This window comes from Varanus komodoensis, unplaced genomic scaffold (assembly GCF_004798865.1).
Source record: "Varanus komodoensis strain SLA01 unplaced genomic scaffold, ASM479886v1 scaffold3, whole genome shotgun sequence".
Taxonomy (NCBI): Eukaryota; Metazoa; Chordata; class Lepidosauria; order Squamata; family Varanidae; genus Varanus; species Varanus komodoensis.
In genome coordinates, this window is record NW_025335761.1 from 36,131,751 (window position 1) to 36,153,335 (window position 21,585).

Below are 21,585 nucleotides of genomic sequence, written 5' to 3' on the forward strand. Positions count from 1 at the left end.
TGTACTAAGGGAAAAGATAATAAACATTGTCTGAAAGCTACTGGCACAATATTAAATTTGATGAATCCTTTATTATAAAGTCGAGGGTATATTTAAAGGCATTTAAAGGTTGAGTCTTCCCCAGTCTGCCTGTAACAGTTACATCATGATAAAATGCAGTTTCTAAAAATATTTATTACTGCAGATAATAATTCAGCATTGTTTTGTTTATACACCTGAACATAAAGGACAAATTCACCTTGATAAAGCAATCATGTTCAGACATGATGTAATACATGTAATAGAAAGTCATCTCTCCTTTTTCAGCATATGAGTAAGCTTGGTGCATGCAGCTAAGAATTTTTTATTCTTGAAGGAAGTGCTTCTTATTTCTATACTATCACTAAGAGATAACTGACTATGTTCACATGATACTGACTTCTGAATGCGTAGGAGGAAACACAGTAGGATATCTTGGGGTCATTGAATAGCTTTTTGTTTCTCTCTTAGGTGATGATGAGCAGAGTGATTGGTTCTACGAAGGAGAATGTGTCTCAGGATTCACAGTTCCCAACCTCCTGCCCAAGTGGGGAACTGACCGTCAATCTGAAATGGAACGAATGGACTCCAGCCTTGAAAAAATCTCAGATCCAACTTTCCTTCTACCCTCTAGGCCTGCTACCAGAGGTGGGGACCTTATGGATGTTTGAGTGACAGTTGAGATAGCTAAAAACCAGATTTCTTAATAGATGTGTGAAATTCATTTAATTTAGATTAATAAGAATTGTACATTAGACTATAGAAACAACATATGCCATGGCCATTCCGTATATATTTGAGAAGCAAATATTAATTTATAGTGGCTAAATATAAGCTAATTAATAGAGGAATATACTGAGTATATGTAATTATGGCAGGGTTATTTTGTGTAGCTTGGTTAATACTTTTTTATTCAATTCTTTTAGAGTCAGAATGCCACTTGCCTAATACACAAAAGGCACTAAAGGTTCCAACAGCCTCTTGTCAGAAGAGGGAGCTGTAACTCACAGTGCTCTACCCAAAGTCTTTGGCTCCTTTTCTATATATCTTAGCTAATTGTATTTAAATTCTCTCAGTGTAAAGATATCAGAGTATAGCAAATAGGGCTGAGTCTCCACAGAATATTGTAGATAGACCTGGAAAGTGTAGATACTTTTCTGTGTTCCAGTTTACTGTGTTTTGTGGCCTTTGCCAGTCTTCTGTATTCAGTGCTCTCTTTCTCTCTCCCCCCACCCCACCCAGGATTTCATGCCCGCTTGAATCGCCTTCCCAGTGTTGCTACCCGCTGCCTCAGGAAGGGCCGTAGGAGGCTGGTTAGCAAGGTATTACTTTTCAGAGATGGTAATTTGTTGTGGGGAGATTGGTTCAAACTGAAGGAGACATGCTTGTCATGGATCTACCTTTGCAACATGTATCAGCTGATAAAAACTCATGTTTGTAAATGGTCATGGCAAGGGGTTTTTAAAAGCCGATAAGCTTCAGTGGATAATCAAATGGGACTGGCTGAAAATGCAAATGTAGAATGGAAGAAACTGGAGAGGGGTGCAAGTCTTTTGGTACAGAGGAGAAAAGAATCCTCCTGAGATGAGGAAAACAGAACTGATAGTTAGAATGGAGCAAGTTTTACAAAACATTACAGCATTGTTAATGTAGTGGTGTGTAGTCCTTGTGTTGCCTCAAGTGTTGAGAGCTATAATTGTGGGACATTTGCTTTTCTGAGTTGAGCATCATAAGCATTTCTTGCTACTGTTGGTATTCCTTTGTGTGGTACAGCCAGTGCTATGCAGCCCGAACTCCCCAAATATTAAGCAGGAAAGGGATACGGGGGGGGGGGGGGGGGGGCTGCAGGAAAATGTGGCAGGAAGTAAGACTTTCTACAGAGTTTGCTCACCTGGTTCTTCTGAAGGAAAATGAATACCTGTTTGGGTAGAAGTTGCAGCTTTGATGTATTTGAAGTTTGTATTCAGCAAAATCTTTCTCACAGGCTTCAATATTTCTGACAGTCTCCTGAAGTAAATTCCACTTATAGAGAAGAAGCCTGTATGTTAGTAGGATCATTGGTAGGATCTTTCCCACCAGGCTGATGTAAGATGTACAGGAGAGTGTTGTCCGTCCTTCCTTCCTTCCTTCCTTCCTTCCTTCCTTCCTTCCTTCCTTCCTTCCTTCCTTCCTTCGAGGTGCCTGCAGTAAACCAGAATTTGAAGAATAATATTTACTTGTTTAATTCATCTTCATCACCTTAAAGGGATCTATGTCATTTGCAGTGGAGGTCAATGTTCCCCCTCCCGCTTCTCTTCTAAATTGTAATAATAAATAATGAGTTTCATTCAAAGCTCCCCGCCAGCGAGCTGCTAATTACCCAAAGTACGGCTTGTAATTTACACAGTAATAAACCGTAAATTTAAACATTATGGCATTTTAAGTTAATAATTTCTCTGCTGTAACAAATAGCCCATGTTTCACCCCTGCTGCTTTCCCAGAAACCTTGCAAGTGATAGTGTTCAGGGTTCCTAGGCCACCTATCTTGTTAATGATCTTCTCCTGATCCCTATCTTATAAGAATTTGTTCTGTGTGGCAGACAATGTCATGCACAGAACCCTGTGTGTGAGTATATGCAGCAACAGACACTAGAATCCATTGAGCTGAATTTATAAAAGCCATCTTGCCTTATAGCAGCATGTCATTATCTTTGTCTTAGGTACCTTTTCTTTTTCATGTGAAAGCTTTACTTTTGGGTAACAGTTGGGTTATCAGAAACTGTCCAGAGTAACATATTGTACTGGAAATGACTGCAGACTGCTTGAGATGATTAATTATTTTGGGGTTTTGATGCAGGTCAAGGGTTGATCTTGGGCGAGTGTCCACACTTCCAATTCTTGAATCAAGTCCTGAATGAGTTTTTTAAATGCACAAATAATATCTTACCTTTCCACTAAAAATAGTGCTTGAAGGTATTTCAAAAATGAAACACACTAACAAAGAATAAAAGAAATAAGAGATAAACAGCATGCTTCAGGTAATAACTTACATAGCTTTCATCTGGGACTTCCACCTTTTTTTTAGATAGTCAAGGGTTTCTTGCATAAGATAGCCAGGACATGAACTATCATGTATATGTATCCTGAAGAAAACTACACGGAAGTTTTCTAATGTACTGATTTTCCTCAAAGGGCCAAATTGGATGACACTACATACATCACTAGAAACTATGTTAGGGTATTTTTTTAATTTATTAGTTGGTGCTAGTGGGAAGTCTTTTTAAACACTAATAACTGCACATGAGGAGAAACAATTGCTGTTGGGATCATGGCTAGGAGAACAGATAAACAGAGGTACAACTTCACTCAGCACATAGTTAAACTATGGAATTTGCAAGAGATGGCAATGACCACCTGGACAGCTTTAAAACGGTTTTAGTCAAATTGATGGAGGATAAGGCTGTCATGGTGACTATGCATTTGCCTTCAGTGTTAGAGGCAAAGCTAAGTCACCTGTTGGGGTAGGATTCTAGCTTCTAGCAAAGACAGACACTTATTCCTAGAAGGAATAAAACCCTCCCCAATTTCTAAATAATGTATACAGGGGTAATTTATTTATTTATTTAAAACATTTAAAACATTTCTATGCCGCCCACATCGCAACAAAGCCTCGGGGCAGCTCACAGCATAATTAAAGCATATAAATAACAATACAATTAGAGATTAAAAAGCCCGGTAGCATCTCAGCTTAAAAATTTAAAATCCTATGAATACCATAAGTTAACAATTAAAATAAGTTTTAAATAAAAAGGTCTTGGCCTGGCGCCGAAAAACAAATAGCGACGGCGCCAGGTGGACCTCTCTGGGGAGCGCATTCCATAGGTGGGGTGCCACCGCAGAGAAAGCCCTCCTCTGGGTACTGTAATGTATTAGCTGTAATCCTATGAATTTCTACTTATAATGAAACCCAACTGAGTTCAATGGGACTTACTTCTGGGTAAGCATTACAGGACTGTAGCCTACGTTTTCACATGTTCATGTGAATGTTTGAGATTTTGGCCAGGAGTAGGATTGTCTATGGTTAGATCATTCCAGTACATATTTATCTATCTTGTTTTTGAGGCCTTCTTTACCATACTAAAACTGATAGCTATATGTAGAATGGACCATTCATTAATATTTCCTTCTTTATATTTCTGTCATAGGAATCAAAGAGAGAATTCTGTGTACTGTAGGGAGAATGAATAAAATGTTTTCTTCCAATTGGCATGAAGGTTAACTTTGCAGGGCTGCTGGAGCCACGTTTCTTGATTAATCCTTGATTAATTGTCCGGCAGCTGATGAGGTTATTTTTACACCATGTGAACATGAACTTATGAGTGTGCTGAGTGTTGTTGCTGCCTGGTTTGTGGAAGGGCAATGGCTGAGCCTCAAGCTACACATAATAGTGGTAGACCTATTTGTCTAAATTTAGCTCCGCTTCAGTCATTTATGAAGTGGGGTAAGAAAGCCCAAGGGCAGAAGAGAAGCTAACCCTTCATCCCTGCTGTAACTTGCCTTACTGAAGTCCCTCCCAGACAAGTTTACCTCAATATTTGATTCTGACCAGCTTAAAAAGTAATTCACTCAATAGATTATAGGGAGTATACTGGGGTGGACAACTTCCCTCATCGGCCTTCATTGTATATGCAGTTGAAGACCCAGATTTAAACAGATGGGTCAGCTGCCATCTTGTGTAGTTTCAGCTGCTGTCTTTCCCCTCCCCACTCTCACTTTGTGTTTCAGGAGACCATCATGAGTGCTTTGGGCACAGAGAGGATTAGCCACATCATTGGTGATTCCTGCCAAAAAGAGTAAGCATCTGGGTATAGTAGATGAAGGTCTAGAAGTATGGGGAGGGGAGGAGAGGGAAGATTAATCATATTGAATGAGACCTGTCCCTTATCTTATGGGATGACTGGAAAGGAATCCTTCCAGGTTTTAGAGAGCCACCACTTAAATAGAGGACAATGCTTTTCTGAATTTCCTGCCCTCTTCCCATTGTCCTAAGAACACCTCTGGTGCATTGCTCCCTATCAACTGAATAATGCTCATTCTTTCATAACATTTATTATAGCATGCACTAAGACCCATAATAGATTATGAAAAGGAATGGTAGTACTAGAAATACCAAAGCTCCTTGGGCCATGGTAGGATATGCAAGGTAGTAACTAATTTATTTTGCTAAAAAGATTTGGGTTGGTGGGTGCAATGGAATGTTCTTTTTGAATATGGTGGTAGTGTTTTCTCTGTTGGATTAGCGAACAAAAGATAGTGTGGGCACCCTTGATGATGCTTCACTAGATTGATTTTCCTCAGTCCATTTAAATGTAGATTAATTGCCCACATCTTTAGCTTACCTGTTTTATATGGAAGTTTAGTCTTCTTTTCTTCCCTGTGCACAGAATGTTCCTTGTTTCTTCAATTCTTCCAACTCTTCTCTCATGCTACTTCCAACTGATCTCTTCTGCCTTCTTTTTCTAGTTTCTGGTTGCCATCAATGGGAATGAGAGATCGCAACCAGGTAAGCTGTCTTTCCTTTGCTTTCTTTGTATATTCTTGATTTCTATCTCTCTAGAAAGAACAAAGTGCTGGCTTCCCATTTCTTCCACTTTGCAGCCTGTGTACAAGGGGTAAGGCAGCCCCTTTCTTTGGTCTTATGTTATATCTTAGCAGACCACAATGGCTGCTTGTACCAATCAGTACAGCAGAACTTTAGCCTTCCCCTACAATTTTCTTCTCTCTGTCCACCTTTCCATTTAGTGTTTTATTGAATTAAAACATTTGTTGTATTTTCTTGACTAGCTTTGTAAATTTCCGTGTGACTTTGAAGAGCCTGTTTAGTCTTTAGTTTCATCCCTGTCCCAAAAAGAAGCCATAGCTGCTTTGACAGCTATTCAATAATGCTGGTACTTGCTTGACCATGTATATGAGGCAGAGGGAAAGTTGATATTCCTGGTCTGTTCTAGAGATTGCTTTTTCTGTGTGCCTGATTCCTGCTGTAAAGAGAGTCAGTGAGCATTTACACTTAGTCCCTGTTAACTCTTCTGCTTTCGCTGAGTTACACCATATAAGGGGTGAAGATTGAATGAATGAATAACTGAGTGTGCTTAGTGGTTTGGGCTTAATCCTGTTAGGATGTCCATAAGCATCCAGAGTGGAAGAGCAGTGAAGGCAACCTTCAGAAAGGCTTTTTTGTCTGTCTGGCTAGAGCAGTGGTCCCCAAACCTTTTGGGGTTGCTGCCCTCTTTCCTCTTGGGCAATAACCAATTGTCCCCATGCCTCTTTCGTTGTATTAAGTCTCTTGCTCTACTGCAAGTTTAAAAGACTAATTACTGCCCCCCTGGATCTTTCCACCACTCTCAGCAGGACAGCACTGCCCACTCTGGGAATCACTTTGCTAGAGCATCTTAGAGACAGAGGGAAGGAGGCTGGAGTGGCTGCAGAATGCCTGGCCTCCCCAGTCTCATTCCCTCCCCTGAACGTCCTCTTTTTACTGCTTATAGAAGCTGCTTTTCTCATCTTGAAGAACTGCTGGTGTGGTTCTTTCATGCCAGGTGTGAGGGGACAGTGGGGAGAGGTTAGAGCTCTAATTTCCTTGTTGGAATGCAGCCTCTGACCTTAGAGCTGATAATCTGAAAAAAATCCTTTGGCCCCTCATTTGGTGTTTTGGGATTACCCCTTCGTTCAGTGACCGCTGTTACTGTTAGTCAATTAAATGAAGCCTGTATTCCCCATTCAGTAGCAAAACACTTCTCCTCCTTTTAAGCTCAAAACACTCATTTTCTTCTCTGTTCAGTACCAATATCCCTGGCAATGATAGTAAACATTTCTTAGACCATAGTGTTCTAACATGCTTAGCTGTGGGAATTTTGCAACTTGGCTCTTGCTATTGGTCAGTCTTCTTTTTGACAGAGCATTGAAATGTTTGCTCTTTTGGATGGTGGATATGAATGTCCCCTGTGGATACTTGGATAAAGTGAAAGAAAAAGATTTATTTGCATATGAGAGAATTTTCTTCATACCATATGTCTAGAATGTAACACTTTGTGATGAATGCTTAATCTAGTTGAAATTGATTTTAATTATAATACTTCTGATCCTTTTCTTACTAACTGCTAGTATTGTATTCTAAACTTCCTTAGATTTGATGGTACACAACCTTCAAAATTCAAGGAAGTTGATTTCTTTCTAAAAGTGTAAATAGCTGAATGGTGTTTTTGGTAGTACCCAGAGGCAGTTCACCTATACTAAATTTCATCAGAGTTCAGCTGGTAGCAAATGATAAGAGACATCATAGCTTACTACTCATATTTACAATTTGCAGACATTCATGAAGGTAGTTGATGGGGTAAAGCATTACTTTATTGCTGAACGTTATGCTTTGTTTGTTTGTATATTTGATTTACATGCTGCCTGATTTACTATAGACTTCCTGGGCGACTTACTGAATGTTGAACTGATCCAAATATTTGGTATGGTACATGCCTACAGTCATCCTAGGAATGTACCATCATATATATATTGAAATTGGACGTTTGGATCTTTCGTCATGTTAAAATCTTGCCATGCATATCCAAAGCTTGCAAATGAAGGAGAAACCTTAGAAATCAGTTCTCTTACTGACATGTCGGATTTGTAAATGCAGAAAGATTTTAATATATGGGATCATTCAATTATTTAATCCATTACATGTGGCCCAGTCCCTGGAGGACCATATGGCATGGTATGCTAAAGATTTTATAGCTCTTATATTTTCTAAGAATGTAAAGCTTTGTTCCATTGTCTTTTAAGAGAAAAATCTATCAAGCTGTGCTAAAGTTTCTGTGTACAAACACTACACTTGTACAAGTACCCAATTTTCCTTAAAAAATATAGCATACCATGATAACTGATGTGAGGAAATCGTATAATCAAGTGGTAAAACTGATGGCTTCAGTTAGTCACATCTTTATTAAGAACTGTTCTTTCCACAGTTGTGTTTATAAGCACTCCCTATGATATTAAAGTAATATCTATGCAAGTTATTCTGGAATTGACAGTGTTCGTGGCGGGGTGTGGGGAGAAAGTCAACTGTGACGACGATACATAGTCTTGTACAAATGAGAGAGCAGGCTTCATGTCTAGAGTTATTCTAGAAGAGAAACATTCTTGGTTCACAGACCAGGGTTCATTTGTGTGGGGTTAGGTGTGTTATAGGTATACTTGTTTTTCTCCTTTAGCATGGCTTGGGGCCAGAGATTGTCCTGCTGCTACAAATATTGCTGAAGAATCCAGATACTCTGAGGATCTGGATGAGGATAGAAACATAGAAACAGTAACTCAGAAGGGGTCTCCTGAGCCATCTAGTCTGACCCCTGGCTCCATCCGGTTCCATTCATGACATGTCCACCATGGGCATGTCTAGCCTATCTTGGAACACTCTCACTGATGAGAGCTTCAGCTATTGAGCAGTATAAAAATTAATTAATTTCAACCAATTTTATATGGAAAATATCCCTTGATATGTCTTTTTTTTTTTGCATTTTTAGTTCAATCCACTCTCTCCTCTATATTCTTTGGACGTTTTTGCTGATGCCTCACACCGAAGGTGCTCACCAGCACACTGCACTGCCAGGTAACAATCATGTTCTGTTTTCCTTGTGGGCAGTGATATTATTTGCTGACTTTTGGAGTATGTGTGTTGGAAAATAAGGTTGAACAGATAGTTGTTTTGTTTAAAAAGTTTCTATTTTGCTTTTCTTCAAAAGAATCCAAAGTGAATAAAGTAAAATGATGTAAAACAGGGACTACAAAGCTAAAAGCAGCAGGGTAAAACAGAGCATTAATACTTAAGCTTTTAGCTGGATTAAAAATATATGAAACTGAAAAACCTTTCAAAAAGGTCTTCAGTGTGCAGCAGAAAGACATTAACAAACTGTGTAGTGGTGTGTGCTACTGCTTAATGGATGCTCAGTGTCAAATGCTTGCTAAGTGCTGGATATAAAGGCTATACTGTGAATGTATTAATGCTAAGTGTGAATTCATAAGTTGTGCTCAATGGAGGTCCTGCCATGTAATAGCTAGTCAGCTCTCAATGCTGCTTGGATCTTCCCAGATGACATTTTTTCTTAATATTCTTGTCCTGTTTGCTTTTGTCCACTCTCTTACACAGGAAGAACCAGCAGCTGCTCCATACAAACAAACAAAAATTCTGTTGTGTGGTGCTAGGGCATAAGATTTGGCTTGTTTAACTATGGGCAGCAGTGTATGCCTTCTTTCTCTTTCATCGATGTAACTTGTTTAATCATTTCTACCTTCTAACAGATGGATAAAGAAAGCAATTTGAATGTATACTAATATCTGTGTCTTAGCTGGAGTAGGTTAGGTGTCTTAGACTTTCCTGCCTTGCTTTACAAACACTTTAGTGCTCTTCCCACCCTTGCTGCTCTTTCCAGGAGGAGCGCTTGTACCTTGCATTATGTAACCATAATAAGCAGACCCATCATTTATATAAGTTCTCTCCTTCTAACTGCTCACTAATTTATCCCGAATCTTTTCCAATCTTGAATATTAGAATATTTCATGGTAATAGTTGGTGTGTACAGTCTTTGGGGCACATTTATTGTGTGCAGGGATGTTAGACAAGTGATGCATTTTTATTCAGTGTTCTTGCACATCATGCATGGAAGAAAGCTGGTGCTTTCTTTGATCTAGTTGACCCAGTTTGTATGATCTACTACAGCATCAAGAGGTCATTGTAGGCTTTTCTCTCTCTCTGGCAAGCCTTACTGCATTGGTTTGGATGACAAAGCTGGGTAGGTAACTAGGCTAATATTTCCCAGCACATGCCATGGTTTAAGCATGTGTGTGGTGTAGTGGTTAAGAGCATGGGACTGGGACTCAGACAGTCTGGGTTCTAGTCCCCGCTCAGCCATGGAGCCAACTGGGTGACTTTGGGCCAGTCACAGACTCTCAGCCCAACCTACCTCACAGGGTTGTTGTTGTGGGGATAAGATTGAGGAGGAGATGTAAGCTGTCTTGAGCCCTTTGTAGGAAAAAGGCAGGATATAAATTGCAATATAAAATAAAATAATAAATAAGCAAGCCACCATGGCTTGTTTAAGCTGTACTGATCATGCAAACTGTGTCTACAGCTGTAATGGATACAGTTTCTCTGCAATATTTTATCTCAAGTCAAGCAGTCCTATGACTCAGATTTTTATGGGAGAGATGGATGGGAATACACAAAGCCTTGATGTATCTTGATAATGATGATTAGGATAAATAATCTGGATATCTGAAATCTCCATAAGTGAAGCAGTGTTTGCCCATTGAAGGAGCTACTATAACACAGGAAATAACTTTATAGGAAGGTTAAAGAAGGTCAATGACTTTAGATGCGGGAATGGTTCTGTCTGTTATTAAATTTAGGTTGGAGGTCGGAAGAAAGCTCTCTAACTTACATTTGAAAGTGTAAAATTCTTAAATATTTTCTTCAAACAGTTGTCATGGGAACAGGGGATTTTTATTTCAAAAGAGCACTGGATGTCTTTTATGAAGCAGATTTTATTATTTACTTGTGTGGCTCACTTAATGATCTGTGAGTTCTAGAAGGTATTTCCCTCTGAAATCTTTGGATGTTCAACTTGTCTTATTCATTGCATTTAAACATTTTCCTTTTTTATTGTTTTGTTGAAATTCACAATAAAAACAGCTTTAGGAGAATGCCATCAATGATGATGAATGCTGATGGGAAGGGCTTGAGCTCAAAGGTCAAGAAGATGATAATTTCTTGAGTCCAGACTCTGTAGTTTGCTTTCGTGTTCAGTGTATAAATGTCATATTTATGGCAATTTTCATTCAAATAAAGTTGTTTAGTAAAACTGATGGTTTTTGCTCTAATTGGTGGTTTGACCGAGCAGTAATTTTGCAGGCAAGTTGCTAAGTTCTAGGTGGGCTTTAAGCTAGACTTGTAAGTAACTACTTGCCTGCTTGCGAGTACTGACTGATTTGTCTCTAGGTGATTTTAAAATGTTGGGGGAGCACTCTATGTGCATGTTTGTGTATGTGTATGCAAGCACACATATATTCACACTAGATTTTTATATTATTTGCTGCATTTATATCTCGCCATTTTTCCTTTTACAAAGAACCAAGGCAGCGTACCTAATCTTCCTCTCTCCATGTTATCCTAACAACAATCCTGTGAGGTAGGTTAGGCTGAGAATCTGACTGGTTCAAAGTCGTATGAGTACTAAAACTAAGATCTTCCTTGTCCAACATTCTAACAATAGATCAAGAATACAACTGTGTGCGTGTACTGGTAAAATTTGTTAGTGGGTGTGCAGCTGTCAGGTTTGCAAGTCTGTTTTGAGAAAATATGGAACAGTGGGGCCCTCCACCCTTGATTTGAGAATATACGCTCATGAGTGCCTGCTAACAAGCTTATTGTGCCTTGGAAGCTCAGGAGGCACAATACTTCGGGGTGCAGTAGAAAGAAAGATAAAACAATCTTCAGAATGTGCAGTACTGTGGGCCCTAATTGCCCACCCTCGCTTAGTGGCATGCAAATTGTTTCCCTGCTTCTCAAACTGCCAAGACTTGGAAGTGCAGTCTGCCTTTGGAAAGCCTTTCACAAATGTATTATGCAATCAATTGGAAGCAGTGTTATCAGGCAAATTCTGTTTTTTTCACTTGTCTGCCTTAGCCTTTGTTTTCTTTTCCTCCCTGGAGGTTTCTGGCGCTATTCATTTTGGTAGCATAGTGACTGTCTTGTAACCCACTGCTTCATTTAAACAGAGCCGCCAGCCAGATTGCTGAGTGTGGAGCCATGGGTGTGCAAGGAGGGGCTCCTCAGTGTCAAGGAGAAGGCTCTGTGTGGAGGGTTCCTTGGAAGATGTGGTTAAAAGACTGTATAAATTGTAATATACCAAGACTTCCTTTCTAGCTTTCTGCCTGTGATGTGTCGAGACTTCTCAAAGCATCAGAAGCAGCACTGGGAATTCCACACCCATCATTAGAAGTGGGGTGTGTGTGTGTATTTGGTGACTCTGTTATCATTAGTAGTATAATTTTATTTTGCAAAGTGAAGAGAGTTTTCTGCTTTTTTGCCACCCTCCCTGGGGATGATTGGTGTATTAATTTGCTGTATTGCCTCCTGGCTGTTCCCAGGCTGTTTTTGATTCTTCATCATGGAATTTTAATGGCCTGCCGCCTCTTGGGAGGCATGTGAGGAAGAGCATCTCAGGGACTGCTTCCCTTCTTTTCACATGCCTGTAATTGCTGCTGTTTAAGAGCACAAAGCATTTACTAATCATGCCATGTCTGTCATGGCTTCTGTTTTGACAGTGCTTGCTCTTTAGAGAAAAGCATGAAGAAGTTGGCATTGACAACTATTCTGTCATTTTTCTCCCTCAAATTTCTAAGCTGCACTGGCTTAGTATGTTGAGTACTGTCTTTTCTTTTTCATGGTCTTGTATATTGGCTGGCAATATAAAGGTTAACCACCCCTGTTTTCTTTGGAAGTAATTGGGACATTCCTTAGTCCCGTTTCTAGAACAATGTTGGCCATTTGAGTTGTAGTATTTTCAATGATTTGGGGTGCACATATTTTCAGGCCTTAATTTTTCTGAGGACATTTTTCCATTCCATAAATTAGTTAGCAATAATGCACTGTTGTTAGTAATAATGAATTGCAAATAAAATATTAGTCAGCTTGGCAGTTTCAAAGTTGTAGATGCACAGTTGTCTATGTATCATGCACATGTGAAAATACATGTGTTATACACAGGTTTGGGGGTTACTAAAATGCATTTGTTTCAGCAGTTGTTAATACCTTCATTTTTATCTTAAATTTAAACAATGTAATAGAAGTACGAAACTCAAATATATTGGCCACCTAATGAGAAGGAACAACTCTTTGGAGAAGACCCTGATGCTAGGAACGTTTGACGCCAAAAGGGGAAGGGGACAGCAGAGGATGAAGTGGCTAGATGGAGTCACTGGGGCAGTGGGTATGAGCTTGGATGGACTCCGAGGGATGGTGAAGGACAGGAGAGCCTGGAGGAATATTGTCCATGGGATTGTGATGGGTCGAGCATGACTTCGCAACCAACCACAAAAGAAGTACATGATGCTATTGTCTTTACATTTTTACAAGCATTCCAGTAAAACAACATAGGTAATATAATATTTAAATTACATTTAATTGTGTGATTAATAAGTTTTCCCTGCAAACACTTCAGGGAAGTGGGGTTATATTGGAAGAAAAACTTAACATGAGGTATTTTTTTCTTCAATTGTCTGTACTACATACAAATAGTGAAATAATCACACTAAACTAGATCACTAGGGGATCAAAAAAATTTTCCCAGTGCAAATTACTTTCATGCATAGGACAGTTTCTCAGAAAATGTACTAATTCAGCATTTTCCTGAAAGCCCATATCAGTAGCTATGTCTCAGAATAGCTGAAGGTTTCCCAAGTGAAGCCAGCTCTTTGTCAGGGTTCTTATCACAAAGATCAAAGCTGAATAACAGTTAGGGTTCTGCATGAGATCTTTCAAATCCAAGATAGGTAAAAACAGGATGAGCATTTGGCCTTGTCAGTGCAGGTAATATAAATGAGGAGTGGGAAGCACACTTAGTAGTCATTAGTGAAAATATGACTCAGCGGCCAATATAATGATAATTACATAGAGCTACTAGTGCACCATATAGTATTGGGTGAGATATTTTCCCCATCCCCTGGAAAACATCTTCATTGGATAAACATATTTTGATGTAAGTGAAGTCTAAAGAAGATCACCAACTGAATAGCCAAAGGGTAGTTTTTCTACACTGGCAGACTCTAGTGGTGAGGCACAGCTTTCTTCATGCTGGGAGAATGAGGAGAGGGGAATTACTCTTTCAGGTGCTGTTGGTTGGTTGGTTACCCACACACTTATGATTTGTTGCTAGTAGCCACCATAACTGATATGAAATCAAAGACCTCTGTGGAAGTTACCTATTCATAAATGTGAAGGAGTGAAGTAGAGGTTCCATTGAGTTTTCAGTTAGCATGCACAGCTGACAGTGACTACAGTGAAGAGCATCAGGGAAGAAGGTGGAAAAATTATTTCCTTAGGAATAAGCTCTAGATAGGTCATAGTGTTTTCCAGTCTCCTTACTAGAGGAATAGGCAACTTTTGAATTGGTTTTCTTTTGATATCTAGGCACTCTTCTGTGCTATGTAATGGGGTAATCCTTGCCTGCAAAGATGCTGCATTCAGTATACTGATTGGATGAGCAAGTTGTAGTAATTTCTACCTGTGATGTGCAGATGAGGCTTAGGTGCCCAGCTGGCTGGTGTCCTTTCAAAGGGGAGGAGGATTTTTGTTCTCACTATTAATTTTGACCTTTGAAGGCATCAGAAATAGCCCCAGGTGGTACTTCAAGGCTCAGAAAGCACCTTTTATGCAGCCTATATTTGCAGTGTATCTGCAGCCTATAAGTACAACAGCACCAGCTAAGCTGAATAACGCCTTAGTACCAATAACCTCAATAGGAAGTGTGTTGTACTGAATGTTTCCTTCTGTATGAAGAAAGATGAACAGTTTCTTTGGAAGGCAACAACTTCATGAACACTTCTGCCTCCTGTAGTAGTAATACTGTCTCTTCATAGTTTGCTTCCAAATTATGGAATATGGAAAGAGCTTTCAACTGAATCAACCCTGTGTGGGCTTTGGAATGTATCACACCAGCTAAGACTGCTGATGTTGCACTAGAGCGCCCTTAAACTAGTGCAGAATAATTTTACATTAGTTTCCATGTCCAACTGGATACTGTCAGTGGACAGCAGGTTTAATGTTTTTATGTAGTTTTAATAGTTAAATATTTTGTTTAACAAGTGCATGTAGGGACTTCACACCACCTCTGCTTGCAGAGCTCTTGAAATAGCAAAACTGCATCCTTTAAGTTTGCCACGTCATTTTGTCCACTGCTTCAACACACCCAGCCTTTAAAAAAATCTTTGAAAAAATAATTAGCCATGAGCCACAAAGTTATAATTTGGTGTGAACATTTGTCTGCATGGTCACAGTGTATGTGTCATATTGTAACTTTGTACCCTGTTGTTAACATTTTATTTTATTTTTTTTAAATCAAGCTGTGGCCAGCACTAAATGGCTTGCTGTGGTTCAGGACAACTTGGTGCTCTTACATTATCTCCTGGGGTGTTACAGGACTAGTGAAAGCCCTCGCTTTGCCTGATTGCCAGGGGCCTAATGTGTTGTGTTAATCCTGCCATGTTCATGATTTTATTTGCAGTTTTAACAAATGTAGATTTGGGGACCAATGTTTCATGGGCTGCAACAGGGTTCCAGTGATTTTTAATGGTTGTTCATTGTACTAAGTCTTGTACAGAAGGCAAAACAAGAGGGGTTGGCCTAGACATCTGACTAGAGGAACTGTTACCTCATGTCACAGACCTGTTGTAACTCTATTATCTAGGGTGAACACTTGGAATTTGTGAAGATGCACTAGAAATATTTTTTAACTTGAAAAGATAAGGAGCAAATATTTCTGGCAAAATCTAATGGGGACAAGATGGATTGATTTAACTATTTCCCCATATATAGAAAACCATGCATATTAGTTAATTAATTGCAATGATAATTAAAACATGGAAGCTTCCAATAAAATCAAGCCTTTTATTACCTGAGAGCATAATTTAAAACATTTGGTTATATAGCCCTCCTCCTTTTGCAACAAAGAAATTATATCAGCAGAGATAAGGAGCCAATTGTGAAACCAAATTATTTCTGTTTTGATTGTGTCGTTGTACATGCAAGAACATTAAGCAAGATTAACCTACGTAAAGGGAAGGGCACAAAACCAGGATAGAGTAAAGGGTACATCATCCTGCTGAAATCAGTAGCATTAAAGGGAGCTTTAATTTGGTGCCACATTGAATCCTAGATTTTTTTAAAAAGAAATTTATGTATTTGCATAGAGTGAGTTTCTGTGGTCGGCTTGCACTATAGTAATTCCATTTTGTTTTTCACCTTGCCTTAGCCTTAGGCTACAATAAGAAAGCCTCATGCTTGGCCTTTCTAGGTGCTTGCACATGCACAATGTCAATTTTTTGATACTTAAACTATGGAAGTGGATCTTCTGGAGTTGAAGTCCCTCCATGCACATGTGAACTGTGGTTATGCAACATCTAAACTATAGCTAAGGTTAACCAGTGTTCCTATTGAACAAAGATTTTTCAAAAGTTTTTAGGTATGCAGGTTTTGCGGTTTGTATGTAAGTATCCCTTTCCCCCAGGAGTATTTTTGCATGATTATCTGTGAACTTTAAAAAATGTTCTCCAAGCTATTTAAGTGCATTGTAGATTGTCTGACTGTTCTTTTCATAATACTGTACTGGTAATTTCTGTGCAGTAGTTAAAGTGCTCACCAACAGTGCTTTTTGGAGGATTTCTTATTAGAAAATAAACCCGTAATGGAATTTGGTAAAAGATAATTAAAAGAGGCTCAGCTGATGCCTTCTTTATCGAGTAGCTATCTATATGGGGTTTATTGCCTTATTGTTTTAAACCAATGCTGTTTATTCCTTTTTTAGGCAAAGTAATATACATCTGGGACCTCCATGCTCAAGGGATATCAAGAGGAAGCGCAAGCCAGTGTTAGCAACTGCTTCCCTTTCCAGCCCAACCTCAGGTAATTAGCTAAGCCATACAAGAAATAGTTAACAATTTGTGGTGGTATAGTTTTGAAGGAATATTTATTTATTTAAAACATTTATATGCCACCTGTCATGCCCATGGCATCTCTAGGTGGCTAACAAACAATTAAAAACCATTATAGAAACTGAAACAACCACTATATATTAATAAATATAAAATCCAATAAATAATTACATCATCTAAAATACAAGTGGAGGTTTGATGGCATCTAATAAATATTACAATGTTTTTTAAAAAGGTAGGTCTTCATTTGGCACTGAAAGAATGCCAAGTGAAGTGGATGATCAAGATTGAAAAAGACCTATACTTTTAACTCTTTTCCTCTAAGATACAGAAGAACAGGCATCTTAATGGCAGGATTGTGCAGTGAACTACTACCCAGTTTAGGATTGGACAAATAGTTAAGTCACTGCTCTGTTTGGCACTTGACAGTAGATGTGCAAATGTGTGAATAATGCTTAATAAATGATCAGGAGCCAGCGATGTCCCTGAGCAGCATGATTTCCAATGGGCAGTGGTAGGTTTTTTGGTCTTTCATAATACCTCCCGTTGCCTTCGGTAGCTAGCAGGAGCAGAATCTTTCCTGCAAAGTAAGGATATATGTGCACACTGACAATATTTCAATTAACCAGTTGGTAGAACACTGCCTTCTTTGTTACAGAACTTGCTTTGCCTTAACACCTTGCATATACATAGCACATAGTTTATCCAGTCCAGATACCAGTAGTAGGCTCGTTGAAAAACCTTTAATAAAGTGAAGTAGGAGTTATATGTCAGTTTCTTGGAATTCAGCCTAAAGAGCCTCTTGTTCATAGAGGGAAATTATGTTGGCACCCTAGTATATCTGTTCACCTGTAGTGTTTTTCTGCTACAGAAAGAAGTGACTTTCCCGACTACAAGAAGGATGTGCTGATTTCATTGGACAATCTAGTCCAGCCTTCCCCAACCTGATAGCCTTCAGAGGCATTTGGACTGCAATTCCCAGAATTCCCATCCAGCAGGGCCATTGATTGAAAATTCTGAGTGTTGCAGTTCAAAAATGTCTGGAAGGCACAAGGTAGGGGAAGGCTGATATAGTCTCATTAGAAGATGCACACAGGAAATAATAAACTGATCTAGAAGAAAAAACACTTTTAATAAATATGTGTTTCCTATGGGTAGTGGATATTTGAAAAGAACTAAAGTAGCAATTAATTCACTAAAGAGGAGGCACCCAAAAAATCGATTCCATAGAAGCTTTAGTGTGGCTACACTATTGCATCTATATTATCTGTAACATTTTATTTTCCTTGGTTGCCTAGCTCTTGTCCCTTGATATTCCAGTCTTTGTCTGTTTCCTGTTCATATGTCTCCACTCTGTTATTGTGCTTTTCTTTAGGGTAAGCTTGTATTTTATTCAGAAATGCACAAAATGCATTTGCAAATAGCTGTACCATTATGGCAAACCCTAGCAGCTTTGCTGGAGTATACAAAATAAGTGTGTATGTCATGTTAGGAGGTGCTTTGAAATATGTGACTGATAGGGCTGGCGTCACAATTAAGCAGAGGGCAAGCAGGTGCTGGGGGGAGAGAATGGCAGCAGGGTGTTACAGGATAGAGCTGTATGTATACCTGCAACAGGACACAACCAAGATGCTTATTCATGGGTATTAGTTTCTAGTTCAAGGGTGGGCAACTTCAGGAGCTCCATTGACCATTTGTGTCCATGGGATCCTGCCCTGTAGGCTGCTTGTCCTCCTCGTTCCTATGGTGCTGGCAAAATTTTCATTTTTTTTAAGGCATCCAGATTATCTGTTGAACTCCCAAGGTGTCAAAATTAGCTTGGTTTCAGAAATTTAATCCTTTGGGTCTTCTCGAACAGCTATGAAGCACTAAAAGAATCAGCATTACTTGCAGACAAGCTAATCTTAAGCCTTTGGATGCTCTGTAGCTCCTCCAGATGCCCTTCCCTTCAATTACGTTTGCACATTTAGGAGGTGGGAAAGCATATGTGGTCTATAAGCTTCATGTTGGTTGTCCCAGTAGAAAGGGATATGCACTTTGTTCTTTAAACAATAAAGGGGAAGGAGGAAGAAGCAGTAAGGAAGGGAAGTTAATAAAATACGTGGTATGAAATATTTGTCCAGTCTGCCATGGAGGGTGTCATAAAAAAAATCATGGGGCTCCTTCTTGCATTAAGAAACCTGGAAGTGCAACGATAGCTGGGACTTCTGTCCCAGGATTAGAGGGGTACTGCCCAAACTACTACTTATTGTAATTTTTGGTACAACTCACAGAAACTTAATCTTGTGCAGATTGTGTTGTGGCTCTTTGTGAAAATTCATATGTTCTCAGAAAGAAATAGAGGAAAAGTCCCTCACTCACGCTCCGTATCGTTTAAAGCCTCCTTTAATATAGGTATCCTCAAACTTAATTATCTGTCCAACCATAATCATGGTTACAAAGGAGCCTTCTGCTCCCTAAATATTCTGTGCAAGCCAAAAAACTCTGGGTCTCTAGTTGTGGTGCGCTGAACTTTGAGACAGATGGAAGGAGTGTAATCACCGTGAGGCCCTGGTTTTCTCTCCAGTGACGGGGGACAGGAATGGTTTTTATGTTGTACTGAGCTGGGCCTATACAGATATTGCACTATTCTGTTTCAGGGACAATCAAAGTAGTTTAAAATGTAACCAATGCATTATAAAAACAAACATAGCAAATGGAAACAGTCAGAGCATGACTATTATTATAGCAATTGTTATTACTACATTTATATTCTGCTTTTTGCCATCTAGCAAGTAACCCAAGGTGTGTTATGTCCTCACAGCAACAGCCCTGTGAGTTAGGCTAGGGTGAGAGTCATTGGTATTCCCAAAGTCACCCAATGGCCAAGTGGGAACTAGAATCCAGATATTTTACGTTCCAGTCCAACACTTTTAACCACTACATCACACTGGTTTTCCTGTGGAAACAGTTGGAACAGATTTGTTTGAGGTCTGCTCTAATACATTAAATACTGTACAAAGTTTTTCACATAATTAATCAAATCCAGCAAAACCATTTCTAGCAATCATAGACCCCCAGGATGCTGCCTTTTAAACTACAGGCTGGAACTAGATGACTTATGGGAACTTTTGCAGGTAAATGTTCTTGATGGTGATTTGACCAATACCCTGCTCCTCAGGCCAACTCCAAATTTAAACTTGTCAAAAAGGAGATATGAATTTTGTGACCAAATCTCCAAAGTAAAGAAATCATGTTTGTGTTTGATTTGGAAATTGTGGAAAGCTTGTCACTGACAGAGATAGCAAATAATGAGCATTTGTATGTGTGCATTTGCAGTATGAATGGGAGTAGGAATTGAGTTTGAGAAAATGTTGTGCGAAAGAGTAGGCCACATATATTCAGTTTGTTCTTTCTAAAAACCAAACTAAAATATGCCAGAGGTATCTGCATTATTTATAGTCATGTAACAAGTCTAATTTACATAAAAGGGCATATCCAGGTGAGGGAGGTTGATTTTCCCCTGCCTTACCTCTCTGTGTTCTGCAGCTCTGCCTCTTCCCAGCTGGCTGCAATACCAGAAGTGGGTCAGGTTGGGGAAAAATGCTTGGGTTAGGAGGGTGTGCGGAGGTAAGTCAGGGAGGTGTTCAGGTGAATTATTCTCCAGTGTTACTTATATGCAGATAAGGCAGATACTTAAATACGTTTGCTTCCCTCACATGTTGGCCCTAGAAGAGCATGTGTGTTGACAGAAGACCCAACCAAGTGATTTTGGCTCGGTATGAAATATCTGCAAAGAGTCAAGAAAGCTTCCTTCCTGCACAGAGTGCAGAGGTTTTACCCAGAAAACCAATTCAAACATCTGTTCTGGATTATGGACCTGTTGAGACCATGAAAGCTTAAAGTCTGTAAAAAAAGAAGAGAGCTGGTGCTCCAAGAAAGTAACTACCTTTCTGTATTTTTAGTGCATAGGACATGCACCCTTTTGATCACTGGATTCTCTCTCTTCCACCTCGACATGCTTTTATTCACCACATTGGATGCATCCTCTTTGACTAGCTTGTGGACCCCAATTTTCTTCATGGCAGTTGTAGCTCCATGTGACACATTTTTGTTTACAAGCAGGGGTAACCCTACTGGGCAAGACAGTTCCACCAAAATAGACTTTTGGCTGAGTCCAACCGCTCTCATCTCACTTGTTGACCAGGTCCTGCTTCAGTGAACTCTTTTTATGCAACCTGAGTGCCCCACAGAGGTGAAGGACACAGCCTGAGCTGGCTCCATCAGTCAGCAGAACAAATGGGCTTGCTCTGCCTAACATCGGGCCATCTCGGATTCCACCTCTTTTGTAGAGATGAGTGATGAAGAGAGGCTCGTTCCGCTTTGCCGCTGTATTAATACACATCAGGGGCCAGCTCCCGGCACTAAATCACGCCACTGCATACATCTGTTATCGGACTCCTCACTAACGTGATGAACAAGACTGCAGATAGAGGCTTCCTCATGTCATTCTTTATAGGATTTTCCTAAAAGAATAAATAGCTCAAATCTCTGCCAACACTCTCTCCTGTCATGGTGATGAATTTAGCTTCTTTCTTAAACATGCAGCAACAAATCTTCTGTCGTAGATTCCTTCCCCTCCCCCCACCCCATAGAAAGTTTTGCTGAATTTGACTGAATTTAGATGATAGCCACTGAATACACACACACAAATTCATGGCAGGAATGGGAGCAGCAGCCTAGGACTTTTTCATTTTAAAGCTTAATGCAATATGCAAGATTGTACTACCTTACTCTAGATTAACCTGGGGCTTACATTCTTGAGCTTCTTCTTTAGGATCTTCGAGGTATAGTTTA

At 39.5% G+C, this 21,585-nt stretch overlaps 1 protein-coding gene across 9 annotated transcripts in view; it reads left to right on the top strand.

The window, feature by feature from the left end:
- The window catches only part of GPATCH2L (G-patch domain containing 2 like), a 46,628-nt gene that overhangs the window by 13,303 nt on the left and 11,740 nt on the right, over positions 1–21,585 (top strand). For 6 of the 9 annotated variants that reach the window (XM_044435994.1, XM_044435991.1, XM_044435993.1 and 3 more), the window contains 6 exons: positions 490–666; positions 1,261–1,340; positions 4,783–4,850; positions 5,521–5,560; positions 8,568–8,653; positions 16,623–16,720. In XM_044435994.1, the coding sequence (XP_044291929.1) occupies positions 490–666; positions 1,261–1,340; positions 4,783–4,850; positions 5,521–5,560; positions 8,568–8,653; positions 16,623–16,720 (549 nt within the window). The remainder of the gene's footprint in view (positions 1–489; positions 667–1,260; positions 1,341–4,782; positions 4,851–5,520; positions 5,561–8,567; positions 8,654–16,622; positions 16,721–21,585) is intronic. The other 3 variants (XM_044435998.1, XM_044435999.1, XM_044435997.1) reach the window with 2 other exon arrangements.